Source organism: Erinaceus europaeus, chromosome X (assembly GCF_950295315.1).
Source record: "Erinaceus europaeus chromosome X, mEriEur2.1, whole genome shotgun sequence".
NCBI classification, from domain to species: domain Eukaryota; kingdom Metazoa; phylum Chordata; class Mammalia; order Eulipotyphla; family Erinaceidae; genus Erinaceus; species Erinaceus europaeus.
In genome coordinates, this window is record NC_080185.1 from 36357140 (window position 1) to 36384272 (window position 27133).

Consider the following 27133-nt stretch of genomic DNA (forward strand, 5'->3'; position numbering starts at 1 on the left):
CCCACCCCCAGAGCTCCATATCCAATCCCCTCCCTTAATAGATTTTTTTATTCTTTATCCCTCTGGGAGTATGGGCCCAGGGTCATTATGGGGTGCATAAGGTGGAGAGTCTGGATTCTGTAATTGCTTCCCCACTGAACATGGGTGATAGCAGGTTGATCCATACTCCCAGCCTGTCTCTCTCTTTTGCTAGTGGGGCAGGGAGCTGGGGAGGTGGGGCTCCAAGACACATGGTGGGGTCATCTGCCCAGGGAACTCCTGTTGGTATTATGGTATCATCTGGAACCTGGTGGCTGAAAAAAAAGTTAAAATATAAAGCAGAACAAGTTGTTTAGAAATCATGAACCTAAAGGCAAGAATATTGCAGATGAAGATTTGTGGTCTCCATTTTAGAAAAATCTAGTAGTTCTATTTTAGGTATATTCCAAGGGGCTCATGACTTTACTAGTTTTTGCCTGAGTCTGGCATCTAATATACAAGTGCACCAAGGTTATTTCCTGGGGAGATGGTGTCATAGTTGGAAAAAGGACTAGAAGCTGGATCAGGGAAGAGAGTAGCTCCCAAATATGGGAAAAGTATATAAATATTGTTAACTATAAACCCTATCAATTTGATCTCGGGCCTGTACTCAGCACAGGAGCCTATATAACTTCTGCATCCCTATAGGTCTGAGCTCACATTCTGTGGTCATGGCTAGGAACATTCCAGGCTGCACTAATTTCAGGATCCATCTTCCTTGGGTAGTAGGTAGAGTATGTTGTCCAACCTCCCTTCAGAGAATGGAACATTCCCTACCATTATTGATCCACATTGAGGGCAAGGTCCTATAGGGGCCCACGAAGGGGCCCATTATGTTGTTCCTAATGTAGATGACCAGTGACAGTGGTAACAGGGATCTGTTAAAGGTCTAGGCCCATCTTGTCTGTGTGGGAATCCCAGGACTCCCTGACGAGGGCCCCAGGTGATGGGGTGGCCTGGTAGTGACTAAAGAGTCATCATTAAAGTATGCCAGTCTATTGCCCTTATTCAGCTCTTGTAGTCCTTACTTTGTCTGACAAGGTTAGCTTTGGAGTGATTGAGGGGCCTGTAATGGGAGGTAGGTGAGGAGGGTATCTAGGTCTAAGTAGAAACTATTTCATTAGGTACTTTAAGGTGTCTTTTTAGGTCTTTCTACTTGCTTGCTGCATTTATTGACTCACTGAAAATTATTGTGCACTTTTATTTTAAGGTATGTATTTCCCCCTAACTTATGGATACATGCACATATGCCCTATATCATGGGCCCTGGTTTATATCTAGATTTTGAGGTTTTGTTAAGAAGTGTGCCGCCTTAAATGGAGTTAAGGAATCTTGTGAGCTAGGAAAGGTCCCACCCGAGTAATGAAGCTGAAGGGTTGACATTCCACGACTGAAGTCTCTGGTCACAGTCCAAAGTGAAGCATACCGGGGTGCTGCTGGTTACATTGCTTAGGTTGGGATTAGCAGATGCAGTGTCAGTTGGTATGACTTGAGAGAAGCATTCAGGAAAGTGAGCCCCACCCTAGAGGTTCCAGGACTGGGAGATGTCTGGGCTTTATAGAGGAAGGGGAAGTTTCCTGCTGTCTTAGATTTTTAAAATTGAGCAGCTCCCCAGGTCAAGACTGTTAAAAATTTAGTAGAATAGCACTGAATCACCGTGCCGTTTTGCATAATTGCTGGGGAAGAAGGCAGTCTAGTTAGACTCTTCCATTGTGTCCAGCCTGGATTCTTTGCACTTTGGGTAAGAAAAGAATTTAATTGTTTAACATTTTTTAAGCAAATAAAAGTGCTTAAATATTTTGTAATTTGCAACTTGAAAAGAAAACAGTAATGGGTTTCCAAGTGTATGTTTTTACTTTTAATGAAGTGTTTATTTTTCATGGTTCTATTGGCAATAAAAGAACAGCTCTGCATCAAAAGCCTTCAGGGAAGCAGTTTCAATTTGGAGGACACTGAGATTGCCAACAATTCAGATTTTTTTTTTTTAAAAAAAGTAAATTCACCAGACTTTAATTCCACATATAGGTTATTGCCTTTTATCCCAGGTAATTATTTTTTTCCTCTCTTGCCTACATAGGCAAATTGTACCACATTATGTACTATGCTCTAAAAGAGAAAAAAAAATTAACTGACACTGAGATCAGGGGGCTCCAGAATGTTTTAATGAACATGTTTCCATTATCCTCTGTGCTTGCTCATTTTGTTGGAAGAATGATTCATTCATTTCAAATTTGGCACCTTGAATAGCAGCAAATATAATTTTCCTATCACAATGCAAAGTCAGTTTATTGGCCTCCTCAGACTTGGGGAGCCATTTGTGCCTGTTTTTCCTTTGTCAATAGTACCCTCTGCTGGATTCTGTTACCCAGTGCACCAAATAGATCGACCCAAATTACAAACGCAGGCCATCCTGCAACATTGCACACAGCAGGACATGATTCATAAATCAGTTTTCCACCCTGGTGATTCATTACCAGATATTTTTTTTCTGTAAAACAGCACAGCTCAAGGAAGTCATCAAGAATTCAGAAGCTGCAAAGCAAAAAAAAATCCCGTCGTTTGATTAATCATCTCTCTGACCTTTTTCTTCTTCTTGAACAAGGTTAATAATACTTGTTATCACTCAAAGTTAAACCATATTAGCTGCCAAGTGATTTTTATTTTGCAATGACCTGTTACCACTGCCAAGGGGTTTCAATGCTGGGATTGGTTCTTTTCCTCAGGTATGACCCTGAGGGACATCTGACCAATGCGACATTTCCCACGGGCGAGGTCAGCAGTTTCCACAGTGACCTGGAGAAACTGACAAAGGTGGAGCTAGATACTTCCAACCGGGAAAATGTCCTCATGTCAACCAACTTGACAGCTACTAGTACCATATATATTTTAAAGCAAGGTAAGGTTATTTCCAACCCCTCCTGATTCTACCAATATCTATTTTAGTCTCTAAAGTCAATATTCTACACACCATCAGCAAATAGAATTTACTTCTAGCTAATAAGATTGTTTCTCTCTGGTTTCCAGCTACAAAGGCTGAAACCCAGATAGACTTGCACCTGCCCCAAGTGTCCAGAACACCTCTATGGACATTCAGAAATTAATCCCTGCCATGGTTGGCTAGTCTTCCATCCAGTCATTTCTAGAACACCTAGTGTTTTGTGAAACCCCATCTATTTTTATCATTATATTTATTTTTATTGTATTGGATACTGACAGAAGTTAAGAGGGGAGGAGAGAGAGAGAAAGAGAGAGAGATATGCCTATATCACTACTTTACCAATCATGAAGATTCCCCCTACAGGTGGGGACCTAGGGCTTGAGTGCAGATCCTCACAAAAGGTAATGCATGCCCTCAGCCAGATGTGCCACCACTGGGCCCCTAAAGCGCTTTTTAGATGCTGGCTGTATTCTCTTAAAGAAGTAGAATCTGTGTCCCATCTGGAATTAGCATTTTAGCTAGCATGGGTGAATGAAAGGAGTGAATTAGGCAGGGCTAGGTGATATTGCGCTTGGTTAAGTGCACATGTTACAATGCCCAAGGACCCAGATCCAAGCCTCCAGTCCCCACTTGCAGAGGAGAAGCATCACCAGTGATGAAGCAGTGCTGCAGATGTCTCTCTTTCTCTCTCCTTCTCCATCTCCCTTTTTCCTCTCAATTTCATTCTGTCTTATAAAATAAATAAATAAATTTTAGAGTGAATTAGGCTAGACACCAAGCAAGTATGTAAGTGAAACAAGAAAACCAAAGTTCATTCTGTTCAAAGAGAGGAAAATCAGAAAGAATTGAAGGAAAAATAAGAAAGGAGGTAAGGGAAGAAGGATATAAGGAGAAAAGACAGGAAGAGAAAAAATAAAGAATCTAGGGAAATTAGGTTTAGAAGTCGGAGGATGAACAGACACAAAGAAATCACCTTCTCTCTGCCTCATCATTAAGGACTCATTCTATTGTGGGGCCAGACACAGAACTGCCCAGCATTCAGATCTACTCTAAAAGGCTCAGTGGCAACCTTTGTCAGTGTTACCATTTCTGTGGGGCACAGCAACTGTGCTGGTGTCCCCAGGCGGTAAGGCTGGTGGGATGGACTTCGGACTCTCTCATTGTATTGATAGTTCCCAGTGTATCGAACTGAGAAGGCGATCCAAGAAGTCAGAAGGGGTGTTTATGAGGGAGTTCTTCCAAAATGGAAAAGAAAAAGAAAATAACAGCCCACAGTAATTGACAGGAGCCTTTTATCCAAGAAGCAAAATACCCCAGCTGTGAAAATAATAAGATCCAAAAAGGACAGAGAACATATCTGCCCATCAGAATGACTGGTCCAGCCCAGAAGGCAGTGAGTCCACCTGCTCATGTCTTCCCAAAGTTGTCTCCTAAAAGCTAAATGTGTCTCTCCTTTGTTTCTTACACTTCCCTTTCTCCTACCCACTCCCCCACCACACCACCCCATCAACCCTCCTTTGCTCTTCTGTTTACAGAAAATACCCAGAGTACCTATCGAGTGAGTCCAGATGGCTCCTTACGAGTCACCTTTGCCAGCGGCATGGAGATCAACCTCAGCTCAGAGCCACACATCCTGGCTGGGGCAGTCAACCCTACCCTGGGCAAATGCAACATCTCCCTGCCTGGAGAGCACAATGCAAACCTCATTGAATGGAGGCAAAGGAAGGAGCAGAACAAAGGCAATGTCTCTGCTTTTGAAAGGAGGCTAAGGGTAAGTAAGGCTACCTAGACCTGTTGTTTTCTTTCTGGAAATCAGCAGCACCTCCCTAGCTTGATGGTCCATTTCTCCAAAGCTTTCCTAGATGACCAGCTAGCTTCTACAATAGGCCAATTTGAGAGAGGGTGATAATGGCTGTTAATGGTTCAGCATCCCTAAATGAACATTCTAATAGGAGCTTTCTTTGTCATTAGCCAGCTAAAGCACTCTAATAGTAGCAATTTTAGGCACCAACAAAATCTGGAGAAAAGATTGTGTTTAGTCAGGAAGCCTCCCGGAATCCCTCACAGCTTGCCCTGGACCTGGGAAACAGCCCTACAATTTGAACCTGGGCCCTTTGGGGTAGTTTCTTCTTTACTTAAAAAGACAACATGGGCAAACACAGATGGATGGGAGATTTCAGACAATGTTTGGACTAAGATAAGATTAAAAAAAAAAAAAGCAAGATCCCTAGATGTTATCATCATCTTGAATATATGCTGTGAGTTAGAGAGACAAAACCTAGGACTGAGTTGGCCTAGAGGTTCTCAGAGGTAGCAGCATGGAGGAAAAGACACATTCTCAAATCTTAACCAAATGGCCCCAGGCAGTTGACCAGTGATTTCCTCAGTGACAATTTGTCTTTCTGCAGCACCTGAAGCCTACCAACACCACAGTACCTAGTCTGCCTGTCCCTGCCTTTTTTAGTGATTATGTTGGTGAAGAGGGTGTTTTTATCACAGATATGAACATTAACTCAAAATTAACACTGTGTATGTATCCCCTCCCTATTCTCTCTCTCTCTCTCTTCCCTTTGGTTTATGGTAGTGAGCCTGAGATATTTGATGCCTCAGGCATGTAAGTCTTTTGTATAACCATTATTCTGTCTTCTCATGACCCCTCCTTTTCTTACCCATCTATTCATTTGATCCCTTCCCATCAGGAATATACATTAGCATACATGACCATTCCATGCCATACCTAGGATCTTATTCCTGTTCTTAACTTATAAGGCAAAAAACTTTATTCTTTCACTATTTACCATTTTACCTTACCATGCATTCCCCCAAAAAAAAATTTTGGGATTTCTTTTGCTTTCTTTCTCAAGTATTATAAATAACTCACCCTAAAATATAATGGAATTTTCCCAAGAATTTTTATCCTTACATTTTTACCTGCCCCTTCTAAAACATTAACCAATGTTCAGAAGCTATCACCAACTTTCCAAATATAGTGACCATGAATATCAGCCCAAGAGCAACTGTTAGCCTGAAGGAAGCAATCACTCACTATTGTGACCAGGCCTACTTTGAGCACCTGGGTCACACCAGTGATGGGTTTGCATTTTCTTCCCTCACAGTGGGGGAGCAGGGTATTGTTAACTGTAGGCTGTGAAATACAAGACCAAACAACAACCCAGTTGCAGCTGGGTGGACTCAGACCAACCCTATCACTTCTCAAGGACAAAATTATCTTCCGCCAGGTTCACTTTTCACTTAGTTCAGTTGGTGACACATAAACACAGACTTCAGTGGTTCTTTGTTGTTGTTGTTGTTGTTATAGTTGTTATTGTTACAGTTGTTGGCACACATCAGTTAGTAGGTTTTGAGTTTGTTGATCAGCTGTACCACTGAATTGTGACTTGTCGGCACAAAAAGGTAGCAGTGAGGGTTTCTCTCTTAAATTCTCCTGAGTTCCTCTAGAAATTGAATCTCCTGGGTAGAACCCCAAAAGAAGAAGTTAGATGACCGACCTAGCCTTGATATCTAGCTTTACAGCTGGCTTGCCTAAGAAATGCCTTTATGTTCTTCATCTCTGAAATGAAGATGTTGTACTAGAGATGAAGAATGGCTTTAGAGGTAGAGATCCTTTCTGGTTTTCACTCAAAAAGAATTTCAGAAGAACATGCGGGATAGATGTGCAGTTTCTAAATTTGTCCTTTATTAAAGTCCAAAATGAAGTTAGAGTTAAAGCTCAGGGGACAGGTTCCCTCCCCAAGGGTCTCTGGAGCTAGTCCAAAAAGACGTCCCTCAGTACAAGCCCCCTCCTCTTATACCCTTCTTATGTCACACCAGGCCCACTTTTCATTGGCCTGATGAAACAAACCCCTCCCACTTCATATAGTACAGTATAAAAATCCTTCACCACCATGCATCTCAGTTGCACATGTGCAAACTTCATTAAAACAGAAGTGTCCGTGCTCCCTAGGATCCCCATGCCTTGTGTTGTCCCTCAAGAGAGAAAAGTCAGAGTTATTTACGACATACGGCATATCAGCCTCATGGACTTGCTATAAAAAACTGGGGAAGTAGGCAGCAGCTCACCTGGTTGAGTGTACACATTACCATGTGCAAGGACCCAACTTTAAGTTCCCAGTCCCCACCTGCAGAAGGAAGCTTCCCAAGTAGTAAAACAGCACTACAGATGTCTCTCTGTCTTCCCCTTCCCTCTCGATTTCTCTGTCCTATCACAAGTGAAAATAATAAGGAAAAATGGACACCAGAAGTGGTAGATTCATTGTGCAGGCACTGAGCTCCAACAATAAAGCTAGTGGCAATAAAAATAATTTATTGTATTAAATCCATGCTCCTTTGGTGGCTCCCCAGCTTATAACCTCAGTAAAGCCAAATCATACACTATGTGATGCTGGGATTTTTATCTTTTCTATGGCAACCCACCCTTTTCTTTCTCCCTTTCTTATGCATGGATAGTGGAAATAGACTATAAACTGTCACTTACCCCTTGTATCCCAACTTGTTCTTAGTGATAAAAAGTCGATAAATAAACAATGTTTGGGAGATTTTGAATGTTAAGGAGTAAAGTGTTATTTCCTTGATACTATTTATGGCTGACTGATTTCCATGCTGTGGTAAAGTTGAGCAGATTTATGGAGTGGCTAATTAAGGGTGGCAAATTCAAGGTCTTTTTTTGTCATCACTTTATTGGGAAAATCCTAATTTATAAGACAGCAGTTGTCACATGAGGCATGAGGCACAGTTTCTTATCTCCCTATGAGAGATGTTTGCACAGTACACCCACCACCAAATGACACCTTCCTCCACCATCATGCACTGGGTCCCCAACACTTTCTGAATCCTTTCCCACCTCCCTGCCTTTACAGTCCTTGGTTCTGCTGCAGTAGAACACAGCTAGTCAAAGTTTTACCCTGTTTTTTTTTTTCCTTTATGCACAGTCAAAAACTACTCAGATATAAGAAGTGATGAAATCTTCTCTTTTGTTACACCTTGGATGGATCCTGAAGGAGTCATGTTAACTGAAATAAGCCAGAAAGAGAAGGACAATTACTGAATCATTTCATTCATTCCTGGAACTTAGAATCGGTGCCTTCTTCTCTGGGACTGACTAGTTGGCTAAGTGATAATTATGCATGCCCCCAAAATCTAACCATTAACAGTCTTCTATGTGTGTTTTAGTGCCTTGGCACTAACAACATGCTTCCATAGGCAGGATTTTATTTGCTCACTACAGCCATCAATCACCATTATTCCCAATTTACAGATAAGGAGACTAAGACTCAGAGAGGTTAAGTGATTTGACCAAAGTCAAACAGCTATTAAGAACTAGAGCCAACACTAAAATGTTGGTCTTCACCTAGTGTAGCATTCTTTTCACTACATCATGCTGTGCTGCCTTGTTCCTTAAAATAATTGATCTATAAATCATTGATGCATTCAGTGGAGCCACCTTGGCAGGGCCTGACTCTTCATTTCAATGCTGAGAAAAAGAGACAAATAATCAACTCTAATGTACTGGCAAGTGTGGGTGGTGCAGGACAACTGGCCGACCTCCAGACAAAGTGACGGGGAGGCTGTTTAACCAACTAAGAAACTTCTGTTTATACTGCTACCTTGGTTTCTCTTAACCAACCAAGAAACTTCTGTTTATACTGCTACATTGGTTTCTCCAGATTAGGCTCATCCTATTTCATGGAATGAAAACACTCCCCAAAGGTAGGTATGAGCCCAGTTTCAAGAAAAAAAAAACCCATCTACCTATCTATCTATATCTCTCTCTTGCTTTCTGGGTTATTACTGGGGCTCGGTGCTAGCACTACGAATCTACCACTGCTGTTGCCCATTTTTCCATTTTCTTTTATTAGATAGGACAGAGAGAAATTGAGAGAGTTGAAGAAGATAGACAGAGAGAAAGATAAGACACCTGCAGACATGCTTCACTGCTTGTGAAGCTCCCCACACACACACACACAGGTGGGAAGTGGGGGCTCGAACCCAGATCCTTGTGTTAGTCCTTGCTTAGTACTATGTGTGCTTAACCGACTTTACCACCACCTGGCCCCCAAGGCAAATTCTCTTTCCCTACTTTCTTCTTCTAGGTCATGTCCCCTCACTTAATGGTAGATTTTGGAGGGACAAGCTGTTGGGTTGTAACTTTTCCTCTCCCCTGACCAGAAAGGCAGCAACCCCTTTGTAATCAAACAGACATACCAGTAAATATTCTGAATACCGTGGGCCTGGAACTAGATAATTTATTTTTCCTGGTGGAGCTGCCATTCTAGAGCAAAGGCAGACAGAGATGTCTGAGCTTTTGAGGTTCAGACAGCCGCACAATCTAGAGACCCCTGCTGTACTGCAGGGCAACAGGACTCCTCTCTGAAAAGCCACACAAAGGTGTGATGATGGTTTGCAAATGTGCTTGGGCAGCAGGTCATAAAACACTAATTGCCCAGGTACAAAGTGACAGGTTCATTTAAAGGCCTGTTATGTAAGATGATGGACGTTGCAAAAAAAAAAAAAATTATCTGTAACACCCACCACAGGCCTTCTGGCTGAAAAGAAAAAAAAATCAGAAAAAAAGGGAAAAAATTATTCTCTTGGAGATAAAGCAACAAGAATTGCATTCTTCTAATGATGGCTGATTTGTTTCCATACAAAGTCAGAGTCCCTTTCAAGGTGAGGAAGGCAAACTGCTGAGAACCATGATATCCTGCTCAGTTCAAGCAGGCAAGGGATTTGTTACCTCTGGACCATCCTGCACCAACTCCATTAAGTGAAATAAATCACATTAACATCCTGAAATTTCATTTCTTTTAAAAATCCATTTTCCCCCAACTTGAGTTTTATTTGAATCATCTTCCTTGCAAAGTACTTTCACATCTAGTCCATGTATCTCCTCATCTGCTGTATCAATCTGTCCCCATAAATACATTTCCCTGGACAAAAGGGAAATTAGAGTGCAGATAACAATAGAAGCCATTGTAAAAGAAGTTGGACGTTCACCAAAAGCAAACTGGTTTAGGAACTGCATCCAGATTACACCTTACTGAGTCCATGGATGATAATGCTGTTATATGAGACTTATCCTAGTATTGGATCCCAGGGCTCTTTACAAGATTTTGCAGACTGAGGTGTGAAGTTATAGCAAACCTCGCAACTGCAGCTTCCTTTATTAAAAAAAAAAAAAAAACAGGAAGCTGAGCATTTCAAACTAAAGTCATAAAATCAAGTGAGATGATTATGTGTTTACACTCAAAGTGAAGCAAAGACTAATCTAAACCCCCCACAATTGATTTTTTTTCCTCCTCCACTCAAAGATATCCACAAAGGGGGAACATGTGGAGGTCTGTGCATGCTTGGAGGTCTGAATGGGGAGATAAACCTAGTTGAAATGCAGGGCCCCAGATTGATAAATGATTGGGGGATTGGGAGACAGCCAAGAAGGTTCCAGCATTTGCCCTCCATCTCTGACAGGGTCCCGACTACTTGGAGTTGAACTTTCTATTTGCTCACATTAGTTTGACTTCTTTCTCCCTAGGTTTGCTGGAGGGATTCATTTTGTGAAGTTTTAGATAAGGACTTTGCTTGCAGGTAGATTCATCTATCTACGATTCTCAGTCTCACAATGTGTCTACCCTTAAGGAGTTGCCTGGGCATGGGAGATTGAAGGCATGAAGGTCACTGAGCGGGTTTGGTTTTGTGACTGAGGGAATTCTTGGGGCCTTCAAATCATAAAAATTACTATGTTTCTTCACCTTGGGTCAACTCCACTAAGACAACTAGAAAGAAAGTATCATTTCACATGAAGGTGAGGACTAAGGATTTGGTATAAGAAATTAAAATATCTCTGCTGTATGATTACACAGATGAATTTCCCATCAGGAAAGTATCTACACAGGAACAAATACGGTGAAAAAAAAAAGTATACAAGCTCCATTGTGTGATGAAAATCAAGTGAGAGGAATGAGTAAGATTTTAAGAAGAGTTAATATGCCCATAGTTTTGTATAACTTTTCCCAACTATGCCATGAGATATATGCTCATATAATCTCTTATTCTGGTATTATTACCTTTAATCATCACCATAAACTGACATTCACTAAGGTCTTATCTACCATATATCAACTCATTTATGTCCAACAACACCGTCTGTTGTTACCATTTTCATTTTACAGGTGAAGTACCCTAACCTAAGAAATGATGTCAGTATTTGAACCCAGACGGTCTAATGGAAAATCACATGCACTAAAATTCCTTCTAGGACTAAGATTTTGTGGGATGGCAAGGCTAAGGTGTGGGGATTAAAAACAAGTAAATGGAAATTTACGGTAGAGTAGGACAGGCTGATACAAATACTGAGTATTTCATTTGTTCACTTGTGGGCACCTCTATGAAATAAAAGTAAAGCCAAAAAGGTTTTGATTGTCAACCCTAATAAGTAATAAAAGCTATTAAATAATGGGACCGGGTGGTGGCGCACCTGGTTGGGTGCACATGTTACAATGCACAAGGACCCAAGTTTGAGCCCCCGGTTCCCAGCTGCTGGGGGAAAGGTTTGGAAGTCATGAAGCAGGGCTGCAGGTGTCTCTCTGTCTCTCTCCCTCTCTATCACCCCCTTCCCTCTCTATTTCTGGCTGTCTCTATCTCATAAGTAAATAAAGATAATTTTTAAAGCTATTAAATAGTATTGTTTGATTTCTAAAAATAAAAAAATCAAAGAGTAATTACCTTAAAATCAGGGAGAGGGGAGTATCATGTACTCATTTAAAATCAGTTATGACTTTTCTACCTGTTCTCATAACCTTATGGAGATTAAATACAGTGTATCTGCTGAAGTGTGGAGATGTGGTTATTTGGCCCATCTCACTTATTCAGATTCCAACTTCTTCAGCAAAAATTAAGCAGGTAACTTAGTTGCACTGTGAATAGAAATGCTAGACAGCGTCCTTGAAATTTCATCTTTCTCCTCCTTGCAGAAAAAAGAAAAGCATCTGCTGTGTTCATAACTTTGATTGTAGCTTAGCATATTGTGTGTGTGTGTGTGTGTGTGCATGTGTGTGTGTGTATTTGAATTTATTGTAACAAATTGCCCTTTTTAGGCCACAAAGAGTCAAATATCCACAGTTTCCTGTAGATCAACCTAGTATAAATTTATTCTACTAATTGAATGAGTCTCAAGTTGGAAGAGTTGAAAGGACTTTCATTTTTTTTATAATTCTAATGTTTTTTAAATATTTATTTTATTTATCCCCTTTTGTTGCCCTTGTTGTTTTATTGTTGTAGTTATTATTGATGTCGTCATTGTTGGATAGGACAGAAAGAAATGGAGAGATAATGGAAAGACAGAGAGGGGGAGAGAAAGATAGACACTTGCAGATCTGCTTCACTGCCTGTGAAGCGACTCCCCTGCAGGTGGGGAACTGGGGGCTTGAACCAGGATCTTACACTGATTTTTAATGTTTTTATTTAGGTATTATTGGATAAAGACAGAGAGGAATTTATAGGGGAAAGGGAGACAGAGAGGGAGAGAGACAGAGAAACACCTGCAGCCCTGCTCCACTGCTCATGAAGCTTTCTCCCTGCAGGTGGGGCCTTGAACTTCAACCTTGCACACTGCAATGTGTGCATTTAACCAGGTGTGCCACCTCCTGGCTCCTAAAAGGACTTTCTTTGAGTAATTAGAACACAACTTCCTAGGGAAAAAATGTCCTCACCAGGCTTTGAAGGGGGCAAAGTCTCTTTCTGAACTCTGCTTGGAACTACTGCCTGAACTCACCTTTTTAAATTTTATTTATTTTTTTTTATTTAAGAAAGGATTAATTAACAAGACCATAAGGTAGGAGGGTTACAACTCCACACAATTCCCACCACCCAATCTCCATAACCCACCCCCTCCCCTGATAGCTTTCCCATTCTCTATCCCTCTGGGAGCATGGACCCAGGGTCATTAGGCACTTCAGATTCAACTATCATGGCTCCCCAGGGCATGCTCCCTCATCTTTTTTCTCTGGTTCAAGCGTATCCAATGAAAACTTAATATAAACTAGAAAATAAATCAAACATAGATGTTCTCCACTATTAAAAAGTCACTGGCAAACGCTAGAAGAAGAAGAAAAAGTCACTGAATCCATCTTTTTTTTTCTGAGAGAGAGAGAGAGAGAGAGATAAAGTAGAGGCGAACATAAAGAGAGAAAGCAGAGGCGAACAGAACATTGTCCCATCTTTTTTTTTGCAGTGCTGGGAGCCAAACCCAGGGTCTCATGCATGCAAGTTATGTGCTCTACTGCTGAGCTATCTCCCCAGCCCAAAGTCTAGCTTTTACCAGAAAATACAGTCATTTCATTGCCAAACTCAAAGGTTTTATTCACTATGCAACTTATTAAGAGATATTTGCACACTTGGAGTAGTCTCCAAATTTCAGTCCTTTCTTTGCCCTTCTTTTCCAGGGCAAAGATTGATGTGAACTGGAGGAAAAGTAGAAATAAGGATTGGTGACCTATATTTGGTGTCTTAGGCAACCAAGTGCTCATGTGTGGTCATGCATACTTGGTCCTTGCTTAACCTTATTCATGGCTCCAGTAGTCAGAGGTGTCCAGGCTAGCTTAACACCTATCATAGTCTTTCAGGTACAGTAGCACTCACAGAGGGTAGGATATCTCACCTAGAAAAGCATTCTCCTTTACATGAGATCCAAGGGCACTCTATGGCATCTTCAGTTCTTCATCCTTTTCAGCTCTTGGTCCGATTTTACATTGCCTTCCAAACCTGACTTAGCAGCAAGTGTTTCAGCAGCATCTAAGTATCAGAGTCCCTTATCCAGAAACCAAGAAGTATGGTTGTGGAAGTCTTGACAGAGAAATAACATTACACAGAGCTTTCCTCTGCTTACTTGAACAGTGATCTGTGCTTATGTAGCTGTAATGACTTTATTAAGAAATGTGTTCTTGAGTAGTAAACCTAATCTATCAGACAAATAAAACCACAAATTAAGTTCAACTGGAAGTCACTTGTTACTTTGGCTCTTTAACTATCATTATAACATAAATTGTAACAGTTACAACCATCCCTGGAAGTACATGGATATTTTTACAGCTATTGTAAATGAACAGCATTATAGTTGGGGATATGTGGCTATAAAACCACAGGAAAAGTAGTTGAAGAAAGAACACCTGGTTTTGTATATGTTTCCAAGTCCCGTATATCAAAAGACAGAAAATATGTGTTTCTTAGTCACCTTTACAGGTGATAACAGCGGGTTCATGCATACTTACGCACTGCAATATTGCTTGCATTGGCTTCAGGTGGTTTAAAAAGTCATGATTCCAGTCTCTGTCTCAGTTCCCTGAATTCCTACCCCTGCCACTAACAGTACTCTCCCTCACCCCCCCAAAAAATATCACATGGAGTCCCTAATCACTAGTCTTATGGGAAGAATTCATGGCACGGAACACTTGGTAGATTATTATGCAGGAATTCAAGATTAAGGGCAAATATCATTAGCCCCAGCTGATTGATGAAGAAATTGAAACCAAAAGAGATTTAAGGGAGTCCAGTGGTAATACAGTGGGTTAAGTGCACGTGGCGCAGAGCGCAAGGAGTGGCGTAAGAATCCTGGGCTCCCCACCTGCAGGGGAGTCACTCCACAAGCTGTGAAGCAGGTCTGCAGGTGTCTATCTTTCTCTCCCTGCCTCTGTCTTCCCCTCCTCTCTCCATTTCTTTCTGTCCTATCTAACAATGACATCAATAACAACAACAATAACTACAACAACAATAAAAAACAACAAGGGCAACAAAGTGGAAAATAAATATTAAAAAATAGATTTAAAATAGCAAAGTATCACTATACCCCATTAGAAAATGGGCAGGTGTCATGAGTACACAATTCATAGAAGACATTCATGTGGTCAGTGGGTATTAAAAATAGTTCACTCTTTCACTAGCAATCAAGTAAATGCAAATTGGAACCACAGTAGCATACTATTTTCCCACTCTCATAGTTGTAAGAATTTACTAACAGTGATAATACTCAGTTTTGGTAAGGATGAAATGATATGGACTTTCCCAAATTAGTGGGAACAAAAATTTTTACAACCTTTGTGCACAATAGCTCAGGTTGCATCAAAAGTCTTTAGAATTTTCTTTGTGTTTCACTCAGCCATTTTACTGAGAGGGTTCTAAATTAAGGAAAGCTCTACTGGCAATTTTTTTCAACAAACTATGAGATATAAAAGAAAACTAAAAAGCAAAAAATTCTAACTGCCAACAAGACAAGAGAAAAATGTTAATTATAAAGGAAGATATTATGAAACCATTAAGATCCACATCTTAATAATTTCATAGCATGAGTAATGCAAAGATAAAACATTAGCTGAAATAAATATAACATAAATCATTGAGTATGACCTTAGTTGTGTTTTTAAAATGTATCAATACAGGTTATGCAAACAAAATACAATGAATGGAATTGAATGCCACAAAGTATTAGCAGTGATTCACATTGGAAGATGGGATTGCAGGTGTTTTATTTGTATAAGTGTATTTTTTTCAGTTTCTCTGCAATTAAGAAATACCACTATTATAGTTGGGAGGTGGGTAGTAAGCTTATTTTAATAATCAAATTGGGGGTCCAGCGGGTTAAGCGCAGGTGGCACAAAGTGCAAGGACCAGCATAAGGATCCCAGTTCAAGCCCCCGGCTCCCCACCTGCAGGGGAGTCACTTCACAGGCGGTGAAGCAGGTCTGCAGGTGTCTATCTTTCTCTCCCCCTCTCTGTCTTTCCCTCATCTCTCCATTTCTCTCTGTCCTATACAACAACAACGACATCAGTAAAAATAACAATAATAACTACAGCAACTATGAAAAACAACAAGGGCAAGAAAAGGGAATAAATAAATATTTTAAAAAAAGAATCAAATTGAACAAGGGAAAATGAGTCTGGAGTGAGAATTCTGAAGAGCAGTGCTGCAGGCGTCTCTCCATCTCTCCCCTTCTCTATCTTCTCCTCCCTTCCCAATTTCTGTCTCTATCTGACAATAAATAAATAAAATAAAACCGCAATTAAACAAGTGTAATTATATGGATGGTGGAGGTTTACCAAATTTATTGTAATGATAATTTCATGATATGTGCAAATATCAAGTAATATGCTATATAACTGAAAAAATACAATGCTATATGTAAAATATATCTCAATTTTATGTTTTTTAAGAAGGCTTACATTTCCTTTATGGAAGAGAAATCCACCAGGGCACTGTTCAGCTTTGGAATAGGGTGATGCTGAGGACTGAATCTTTAGCCTGTAGTGTCTCAGGCATGTAAGTTCTGTACTTTGCCAGGATGAAGTATCTCCCCAGTATATTTCAATCAACAAAAAAAATTCTTTCTGGAGCTGGGAGGTGGCACGCCTAGTAGAGTATACATGTTACAATGCACAAGGACCCAGGCTGAAAGTCTCTCTCTCTCTCTCTCTCTCTCTCTCTCTCTCTCTCTCTCCCTCTCTCCCTCTCTCCCTCTCTCCCTCTCTCCTCTCTCACTCTTTATACCTTCCCTCTCAATTTCTCTGTCTCTATCCTAAATAAATAAATAAATAAATGCTTTTTCTGGACTGGGCTTTTGAAACTTGACTTTTGAGAATCCTAGAGGCTTCATATTTGGGCTTCAAGGATGTCAGTGAAAATATTTATGTATGTATTTGCATGCACTTTATGGGAACACAGCACATATTTTTCATATTTTTTTATTTAAGAAAGGAGACATTAACAAAACCATAGAATTAGAGGGGTACAATTCCGCACAATTCCCATAAACCGATCTCCATATCCCATCCCCTCCCCTGATAGCCTTCCCATTCTCTATCTCTCTGGGAGTATGGATCCAGTAAGGGGAACTTTCACCACAAAGATTAAAAAGTGAGAATATAGTTTAGCTGAATAACTAGTCAATCAGTTTAGCGCAACTATGATTAATGTAAGCAACCCCTTAATGTAAGTTTTTCCCCATTAAGCAACTATTTAATACCCTGTTCAGAATCATGTTGACAATTCTGATAGATATAAAGCTAGAATACCAAGCTACAATCACCTTGGACTCTGCCACATAGGTTCATTCAAAAGGTAAACTAAAATGTAAAAAGTAACTTCACCAGGTAACTGTATATAGCATCTCACTTAATTGTTTCAAGAGGGTAATGTCACTCCTGTTTCACAGACTGAAGGGGGGAAAAAGAAGAAGCTGTAGGATAGCAAACTAGTTCATATGTATAGTGCACCTGCTTTCCCAGGCATGCCACCCATGTTTGAGCCTGGCTCCCACTGACTTGGAGGAAGCTTCAGTACTGTGGTGTCTTTCCTTCTCTGTGTGCTTTTCTGTCTTTCTATCTGAAAAGTCAGTCTGGAGCAGTGAAGCCCCAGTGGGATAATAATAATAATAATAATAATAATAATAATAATAATAATAATAATATAAGCCAAAGGTAGAGGAAATGGTTGGTGCACCAGCCTGTGCTAAATAAATGCCTCCTGGCTTCTGGCTCAATGCTGTTTACATTTTTTTAGTCTCTCCTTTTCCTTTTTTGACTTGGATCCTGCCACATATGCTTGGACTCCCTCCATCCAAATTTAAAGTCTGTTTCTTAGAAGTTAAGTAAAGGAGTACACATTGACTCCAAACAATTTTTAGCAGCTTCTTGTGAGTCCTTCTTTCAAAATTAAGGGGAAAAAGTTATAATAAGACAAACAATTTTGAGACTGGAGAGATGATTCACTGGATAGGGCATGGACCATGGCACGTTATATGGAATGGGTTTGAACCCTGGGAAAACTGTGTTCTCTCAATCTCTCTCTCTCTCTCTCTTTCTCCATCTAAATGAAAAAGGGCTGTGGCAGTAGTGAAATCACACATATTTGAAGCCCTTGGTTTTTTTTGTTTGTTTGTTTTGTTTTGTTTTATTTTTTTTTAAATCACTATCAATAAAACAACTAAATTGGGACTGGGGAGATAGCATAGTGATGATGCAAAAAGCCTCCGTTGCCTACTGAGGATCTGAGTTCACAAGTTCAATTCCTTCCAGCACCACCACAATCCAGAGCTGAATAGTGCCATAAAAGAAAGAGAAAGAAAGAAAGAAAGAAAGAAAGAAAGAAAGAAAAGAAAGAGATAAAGAAAAAAATAGAAAGAAATAAAGTGGAAGGAAGGAAAGAAGGGGGGGAAGGAAGGAAGGAAGGAAGGAAGGAAGGAAGGAAGGAAGGAAGGAAGGGAGGAAGGAAGGAAGGAAGGAAGGAAAAAAGGAAAGATAGAAAGAAGGAAGGAAGGAAATAAGGGAAAGAAAGAAATCTGGGGAGATTACATAACAGTTATACAAAAAGCTTTCGTGCCTGAGGCTGTGAGGTCTAGGTTCAATCCTCAGCACCACTATAAGCCAGAGTTGTATAGTTCTCTGGTCACTCACTCTCTGTTTGTCTCTGTCTCTCCCTCATTAAAACTAATAATTAAGGAAAAACTAAACTTAATTAAATAAGAATGAAATAGTTATAAATGTCCCTATCATCCCTGAGCCACCTGTTTCTCCTTCAAGTCACCACCATCCACAGAACTTTTTTCAGATCTGCCTTTTGTTACCAGCTGTAACGAAAGTTAGTAGTGTGACTGCTAAACATTGACAGTACCAGTTGAGGAGTGAAAAGGAACCAGATAAGTTTTCCAGTTGCTTTGAAAACCAAACAGAAGCTGCCTTTGTGCTGATGCTCAAACTTTTTTTTTAACTAAGTCCCATACATTTGGATCTATCTAGAACAACTTCATGATTGTAGAGTGCAAAGAGAATACTGATATGCACCCAAGAAAGCCAAAAACCCAGGACCAACTCAAACTATTAATTACTCCTAAATTCATTATACAAATTTAGCACCATACATTATCTCATTAAGCAGCAACACCTTTGCAATTAAATACTAAGAGATCTATTCACACCTACCATATTTGCCTAGAGGCCTCCTTGAAAACAGTGCTGAATGGGAGTCTATCCACTATGGGGAAACCTAAGTTGACTGTGGCAGATATGAAGTCATGTAGCTCCCTGACCAGGCCAAGGAAGTCAAAGAATCTTTGTATGAATTACAGGAGACCCATTGTATTCCTTTTTTCTAACTTCTAATCATATGAGTAACTCACCATTCTCTATTCTAGCCACCTCACTAGTAAAAGGGAGACGGAAGCTCTCTTCGTTAGTGTTTGCCTCACATCAAATAAGATCACATAGTGATTGAAAACTGAGTCAGTTCACTTAAGATTTCAGTTGGGAGAAAAATCCATTAACAACCATATATTTAAAATATAACATGGAGGCTGGGTGGTGACACACTTGGCTAAGTGCACTTGTTACAATGCACAAGGGCCCAGGGTTCAAGTCCCCAGCCCCCACTTGCAGGGGGGAAGCTTTATGATGGTGAAGCAGTGCTGCAGGTGTCTCTCTGCCTCTCTCCTTATAGCCCCTTTCCCTCACAATTTCTGGCTGTCTCTATCCAATAATAAATAAATATAATTTTAAAAACTTTTTAAAAAAGAAAAGAGAAAATTTAGCACATGCCAGGAGTTAAGACATGGCCCCTAACCTCCAGTATTAAGCAGTCCAACGGAAGAATAAAGATCAGTAGCTTGTGCATTATTCGCAATCCCAAAGAGCAAAAAAAAAAAATTTCTTTAGTTAATCAGCAGCCTCAATGCCCATCGGCAGTTGATTAACTAAAGAAATTATAAGCTATATACTTCATGAAATATTATTCTGCAATCAAAAAAGATGATAGTGTGTCCTTTGGAACAAAATGGGTGGAGCTGAAGGTGATCATGCTTAGCAAAATAAGTAAAAAGATGAAAGACAGCTACCAGATATTTTCACTCATATGTGGAATCTAGAGAACTGATATACTAGAACTTGCCAAAAATAAACAGAAACAGAAGCAAGTAAACTGTTTCTAAGACTTTATGGAAACTGTTGGTTATCTTTGGGAGATGGGTGGGTGGAGACATAGAACTTTTGGTGGTGGGTGTGGTGTGGAACTATACATATTAATCACTAATTAAAGAAAATGGAAGAAGCAAAAAAAAAAAAAAAAGAGCAGTAGCTTGAAGCAGGAGCATGAAGTCCTCCAATTGTTAAACTCAGAAAATGCTTGGCAATTCTGAATGCACAAGAAGGAAACCAAAGCAGTGCTTAACCCACATTTCATAGTTGTTTGTTTTTTTGTTTTGTTTTGTTTTGTTTTTGTAGGCTCATAACAGAAACCTACTATCCATAGATTTTGATCATATAACTCGCACAGGAAAGATCTATGATGATCACCGGAAATTCACCCTTCGAATTCTTTATGACCAGACTGGACGGCCTGTTCTGTGGTCTCCTGTAAGCAGATATAATGAAGTGAACATCACATATTCACCTTCAGGATTGGTGACATTTATTCAAAGAGGGACATGGAATGAAAAAATGGAGTATGACCAGAGTGGGAAAATAATTTCAAGAACTTGGGCTGATGGGAAAATTTGGAGCTACACCTACTTAGAAAAGGTAAGCATGCAGAGTTTCTGTCTGAGAACATAGGAAATAGCCCTCATTACTTACCTTAGTGAGAAACTGAAGGAGAAAAGTTTGTATTCTAATTCTTCTCTGTAGCAGTGAAAGAAAATATTGTGTACATACAAGAAGTGGTTTTTCAGCCTGAAATTTTTTCCAGCCCCACAATATGCCAGGTATTCTTTCAAACAGAAGTAGGGATAATGGCATGGTTTTCTCTTCATTTCAGCATATTTTTTATGCTCTCGAAAAAGTATCATCATTATTATGAAGGCTCATACTGAGGTGAAAAAGGTATAAAATTATAAAATTGTGTGTTAATGTAGCTCAACTATGGAAAAGAGTCTTATACAGAGGACAAGGAATTCCAGATTTGCTAGGCTAATCAGTGAATTACTTTTTTTTATATTTATTTTATTTATTTATTCCTTTTTGTTGCCCTTGTTGTTTTTATTGTTGTAGTTATTATTGTTGTTGTCGTTGTTGGATAGGACAGAGAGAAATGGAGAGAGGAGGGGAAGACAGAGAGGAGGAGAGAAAAATAGACACCTGCAGACCCGCTTCACCGCCTATGAAGCAACTCCCCTGCAGGTGGGGAGCCGGGGTTCGAACCGGGATCCTTATGCCGGTCCTTGTGCTTTGCACCACCTGCGCTTAACCCGCTGCGCTACAGCCCGACTCCCAGTGAATTACTTTTTAACCAATGAAATTTTAGTTGCAATCATTTGACGACTAAGTCTCATAGGTCTGAGGAAATGGTGGCAGCAAAGCACTGCTGGTAATAATCTTTTGTGTGAAGTCAATCTCCAATGTGGCCTCTGTCTAGTACAAGGAGACAAGGATTTTAATGTCAATACCAGAACCATTTATCAGCCATCAACCCACACCCAGCAAAATGGCTGCTGGCAAGATCAGTAGCAGAGAACAGTGAGAGAAAATTTAGTTTTATCTGCTATCTCAATTTCTGATGTCCTAAGATAGCATCCTTTTTTTTTATTTGTCAAATCTGTCCATTCAAATCATCAGTTCTGAGTTAATCTCTGGGAAAATTCAAAAATGTGTTCCACTGAGAAGTCAAGAAAACAGTGCAAAGTGTCCCCCAGAAATTCTTTTTAAAAAATTGGGGTTGAGCAGTGACACACCCAGTCAAGCGGACATATTACCAAGTTCAAGCACCTGGGTTTGAACCCTGCTCCCACCTGCTGGGGGTCCACTTCACTGAGAGGTGAAGCAGGTCTGCAGGTGTCTATCTTTCCCTCTATCTCCCCATCCTCTCTCAATTTCTCTCTGGCCTATCTAATAAAAAAAGAAATTCTTACAAAGTTACAGAAGCTCAGAACTCACACAACATTTCACTGTGTGTGTCAAATGATGCTGAGCCTTTCTGGTATACCAGCCAAATTAAAAAAAAAAAAAAAAAAACAGTGCACCAGTGGTTGTTTGCGTAATGAAACGTGTAGTATTTCCTGATCCAGTCACTGCGGAATCTGCCAAGTTGGAAACTCCTAGGAGACAAAGTGGAGCTCCTGACTGGGGATGGTGCACAACAGTATCATGTTGAGCTCCGCCCCCCTCTCCACCTGCAGGGGGAAGCTTCATGAGCAGTGAAGCAGTGCTGCAAGTGTCTCTTTACCCCTTTCTATCACCCATCACCTTCTCTCTCAATTTCTCACTGTCTCTATCCAAAAAATAAATAGAAAGAGGAAAAAAAGGGAAATAAAGCAGAACTCCAGATAGCCAGGGTAAAAGTGAGTGTCTGCAGAGAAAATCAATCAAAATGTGTTAATAGCTACTGTGCAGTGGAAACATCTGAGTCTTCTAGAGTGGGTTTTTCCTATTTTGAATTTTGGTAACAAGAGTGTTTGATCCAGGGAGTCAGGTGGTAGCACAGCGGCTTAAGCGCACGTGACACAAAGCGCAAGGACTGGCGGAAGGATCCGGGTTTGAAATGCCACTGATTTTTGTACATTGATTTTGTAGCCTGATACCTTGCTATATTGCCTAATAACTTCCAGTAGTTTTCTTCTGGATTCTTTAGGTTTTTCTATGTATACTATCATATCATCTGCAAATAGTGAGAGCTTGACTTTTTCCCTTCCAATCTGTATTCCTTTGATTTCTTTCTCTTGCCTGATTGCTATGGCAAGAACTTCCAATACTATGTTGAAGAGTAATGGTGATAATGGGAAGGCATGTCTAGACCCCTATCTGAGGGGGAATGCTTTCAGCTTCTGTCCATTGAGTATGATGTTGGCTGTAGGTTTGCTATATATAGACTCCACTATCTTGAGGAATTTCCCATCTATTCCCATTTTTTGTATAGTGTTTTGAGCATGAATGGGTGTTGGATTTTGTCAAAGGCTTTCTCTGCATCTATTGAGATAATTGTGTGGTTTTTGGCTTTGCTTTTATTGATGTGGTGAATGATATTGACTGACTTACGGATGTTGAAACAGCCTTGCATTCCTGGGATGAATCCCACTTGGTCGTGATGAACAATCTTTTTGATATGTTGCTGTATCCAGTTGGCCAAGATCTTGTTTAATATTTTGGCATCTATGTTCATCAGAGATATTGGTCTGTGGTTTTCCTTTTTTGTGCTGTCCCTATCAGCTTTTGGTATCAGGGTGATGTTGGCTTCATAGAAGGTGGAAGGGAGTATTCCTGTTTCTTCAGTCTTACGGAAAAGCTTCAGAAGTATGGGTACTAACTGTTTCCTGAAAGTTTTGTAGAATTCGTTTGTGAAGCCATATGGTCCAGGACTTTTGTTGTTGGGGAGATTCTTAATAACGGTTTCAATTTCTTTGTCTGTGATTGGTGTATTTAGATTTTGTAGTTCTTCTTGGTTCAGTTTTGGAAGGGCATATGCTTCTAGGAATTGTTCCATTTCTTTCAGATTCTCTAGCTTGGTGGCGTATAGTTCTTTATAGAAGTTTCACTGGATTCTCTGGATTTCTGTAGTGTCAGTTGTGATGTCTCCTCCATCGTTTACAATTCTATTAATTTGAGTCTTCTCTCTTTTTTGTTTGGTGAGTCTGGCTAGGGGTTTGTCAATTTTGTTTAATCTTTCAAAGAACCAACATTTGGCTTCATTGATCTTTTGTATGGTTCTTTTATTTTCGATGTTGTTTATTTCTGTTCTAACTTTAGTGATTTCTGTCCTTCTGGTTGCTTTAGGGTTCCTTTGTACCTCTTCTTCTAAGTCCTTGAGGTGTGCAGTAAGGTCGTTCATTTGAGCTTTTTCTTGGTGTTTAATATGTGATTGTATGGCTATAAGTTTCCCTCTCAGTACTGCTTTAGCTGTGTCCCAAATATTTTGATAGGTTTTGTCTTCATTTTCATTAGTTTCCAGGAACATTTGAATTTCCAGCTTGAGTGAATCTCTGACCCAGTGGTTCTTAGGGAGTATGTTGTTTAGTTTCCAAATTCTGTGACTTTTAATAATTTTCTGTTTGTTGTTAAATGTTAGTTTTACTCCACTGTGGTCTGAGAAGATACTTGGGATGATTTCGATGCTCTTGAATTATTAATGCTGTCTTTGTGGCCTAACATGTTGTAGGATCCCAGTTTGAGACCCCGGCTCCCCACCTGCAGGGGAGTCGCTTCACAAGTGGTAAAGTAGATCTGAAGGTGTCTTTCTCTCCTCCTCTCTGTATTTCCCTCCTCTCTCCATTTCTCTATGTCCTATCCAACAACGAAGACAGACAACAATAATAAAGTATCAAAGGCAACAAAAAGGGAATAAATAAATAAATTTTTAAAAAACTTAAAAAAAAGAATGTTTGACCCAACAAAATCGAATACAAAAGTCCACACAGTGCTAAATTTGTCATGAAATTAACCAGATCCAAATACTGGCTGATGTATTTATAGAGGCAAGGCATAAGTATCCATGTTCAGCAGAGAAGCAATGACAGAAGCTAGAACTTCCACCTTCTGCACTCCAAAAATAATTTTGGTCCATACTCCCAGAGAGGGGGAAGTGATAGGTGAAGATGACCAGAGGGCTCTGAATCCTAATTCCACCACCAGGACCAGAAATGTTTGTAACCAGGAAATTTTGTTTTTATACCATCACTGAAATGGAAATGAATCTGGAGAATGCCAGAGGATGTCAGGCACTACTTTGCTTACCTGAGAAGAAAAAGGAAGGATACCCAGAAGTATTAATAGATGTAGTTTTAACTTAGAAAGACAAACAGTAGGAAAAATGGGCAATATATATATATATATATAGTTTTAGAGAGATAGAGATATAGAGATAGATATAACAGATATAAACTCAACCCATATCTGTGGCCTTGGGAGAATTATTGCAGTTTCTGCCAGAAGGTGATAGGGACACAGAACTCTGGTGGTAGGAACAGTGTGGAATTATATACCCCTATTATGTAAAAATTTTATAATTCACTAGTAGAAATTAAATAAATAAATAAGCATAGGTAAGGCATATGATAATGAAAACAATAGCATAAGAAGAGATCCCACTGAGAATTAGCAGGATACAGTCTGTCTTATCTCTCCAGGAATGAGGCTGAGTTTGCACTGATCCTTCCACAGGTCCTATGTATGATTGTTTAGCAAAGGAACCAGCACTCCTCTGGAGTATGCCCAGGTTTGAACCACTAGCCTCAACCTCATTAGCACCATAGTCTGACCACTGAGCTAATTGCCTTCAGAGAGTTGTATCTGTCTCCTTAGACTTTCTTGTTAGGCTGTCTCTACAATAACAAAAGAGCCTACTGAAAACTGACATTTCAGCCCTGCAAGTCCTTATTGAATCCCTTCTCTGATACCAAGGAAGAACTTTCAGTTGTCTTTTTTCTTCTGAATTAACTGATTATTTCATCAAAATTACTTGAACAAAGAATCATGTGAAGCAAACTTTTCATACTTTGCTAGAGAGACTTAGCTGGCAATAATTCCCACAAAACAAAGAAAATTCAGAGCCTGTCAGTGGCTGCAGTGGGTAGAAAGCAGACCTTATTGACCAGAATAATGTTATTGAGAAAAGCTCCAGTGACTTTCAAATACTAGTTTACTGACCTGTGAGACAGGCCCAATCACTCATGTCTTCCTGTTGACTTTAGTCCCCTTCATGATTTCATATTTAATTTGGCCTCTAATTAAAAGGTAGGCCTTGATTTAAGGCTCTCACAAAACTCATAATTGTGGAATAATGGTTCTTTTCAAGAATCATGGATCATGACATTGATTTTATTCACAGTTTTATTGCTAATGATAATAGCCAATTCAATAAATACATGCAATGATTAAAAGAAATAACTTTATGATGACTTTATGCAATGATTAAAAGAAATAACCCGCACATCTAGTCACCCAGGAAAAGCTTCATTCCATTTGAATGGTGCATGTAAGGATTTATTTTGAAGTCAAGAAAGTAAATAAAAATAGGGTAGAACAGAGAGGAGAGAAGAGAGAAAGAGGGTAGAATGAAGTCAATCAAAGCATATTTGAAACTGTGATTCAGTGGGGGGAGCATTAAACTGAATTAAGCAAAATCTAATTTACATGTAACATTCCCAGTATAGGGGTGAGATTTTGTGTCTTGCTGTGCTCTTTGCAAACCTCTCTTTAATTTGGTCTTTGCTGGGGCTGGGGCAGAACAAGGACCAAAAGGTAAGTTCCTGTAATATAGCTTAAAATAATAATTATCAACTTTTAAAATGTATGCCTCTTTCTATTTCCCCAAAATATGCCTGGTATTACCTCTGTAAAATTGCTTGCCATTCTATACTATGATATATTTTTTAAAGCAGAAGCATGGATTTCACCTTAATATGTAGACATTGTTCAAAAATTATTTGACTTCTCTAGAGTAAGTGGAAGCTATGCATATCATTTTCATGGATTGTAGCCACTGGGAGAAAAAATAATTATTTGGATAATGGCTATGGTTGCTCAAATGATCTCTTCTCTATTAAAAAATCAATTATTGTTTCTTAAATTTTCTCTATGTGGTCATTAATTCTGTATCTTGATTTATGAGATTTCTCTGAGTTAATTATATTTTGAAGACTTATGGGGCTAAAATGTTGTATTATAGTAAATATAAATCTTTCACTTTCCTAAAATCATTCCTAAGAGCTTCATTTGAAAAATTCATTTAAAAATACTTTATAAGTGTTTAATAAGATGCTTTAGCCTGATACATTAATACAAAATTGTCTTGGGGGTGGTGAAATAGCTGAGGCTGCCTTGAGGGACAGAATGCAACCTTTGGGCTGAGCTTCCAAGTGGCTCCACAGTGCCATCTGCTGGACACTTAAATGGTTTCACTTTGCAAATTTCTACTCATTTCTATTCGTGTTCAAATACTGCCTTGAATGTTCTTTGATTCTTCTTGTTTACAGTGATCTATTTTAGGATCTCACAATCAATCTGAAAAAAAGCAAAGTCTCCCACTCTAGTGTTTGGACTAATACAAAATGACCCTTTCGCCTGCAACAGTACTATGGGCATCGGAAGGTCCCAGACATGTCACTATTTTTTTTAACACACTGATAATCACACCCACCCAAAGTGAGAAAGCAGTCGAGTGAGAGCTAGATGGTATTCTGGCAGCACAATAAGCTACAT

The 27133-nt window shown here is 39.6% G+C and overlaps 1 protein-coding gene across 5 annotated transcripts in view; it reads left to right on the forward strand.

Moving 5' to 3' along the window:
- The window catches only part of TENM1 (teneurin transmembrane protein 1), a 1227224-nt gene that overhangs the window by 1184396 nt on the left and 15695 nt on the right, over positions 1 to 27133 (forward strand). For all 5 annotated transcript variants that reach the window (XM_060183574.1, XM_060183578.1, XM_007524285.2 and 2 more), the window contains 3 exons: positions 2742 to 2914; positions 4492 to 4727; positions 20231 to 20527. In XM_060183574.1, the coding sequence (XP_060039557.1) occupies positions 2742 to 2914; positions 4492 to 4727; positions 20231 to 20527 (706 nt within the window). The remainder of the gene's footprint in view (positions 1 to 2741; positions 2915 to 4491; positions 4728 to 20230; positions 20528 to 27133) is intronic.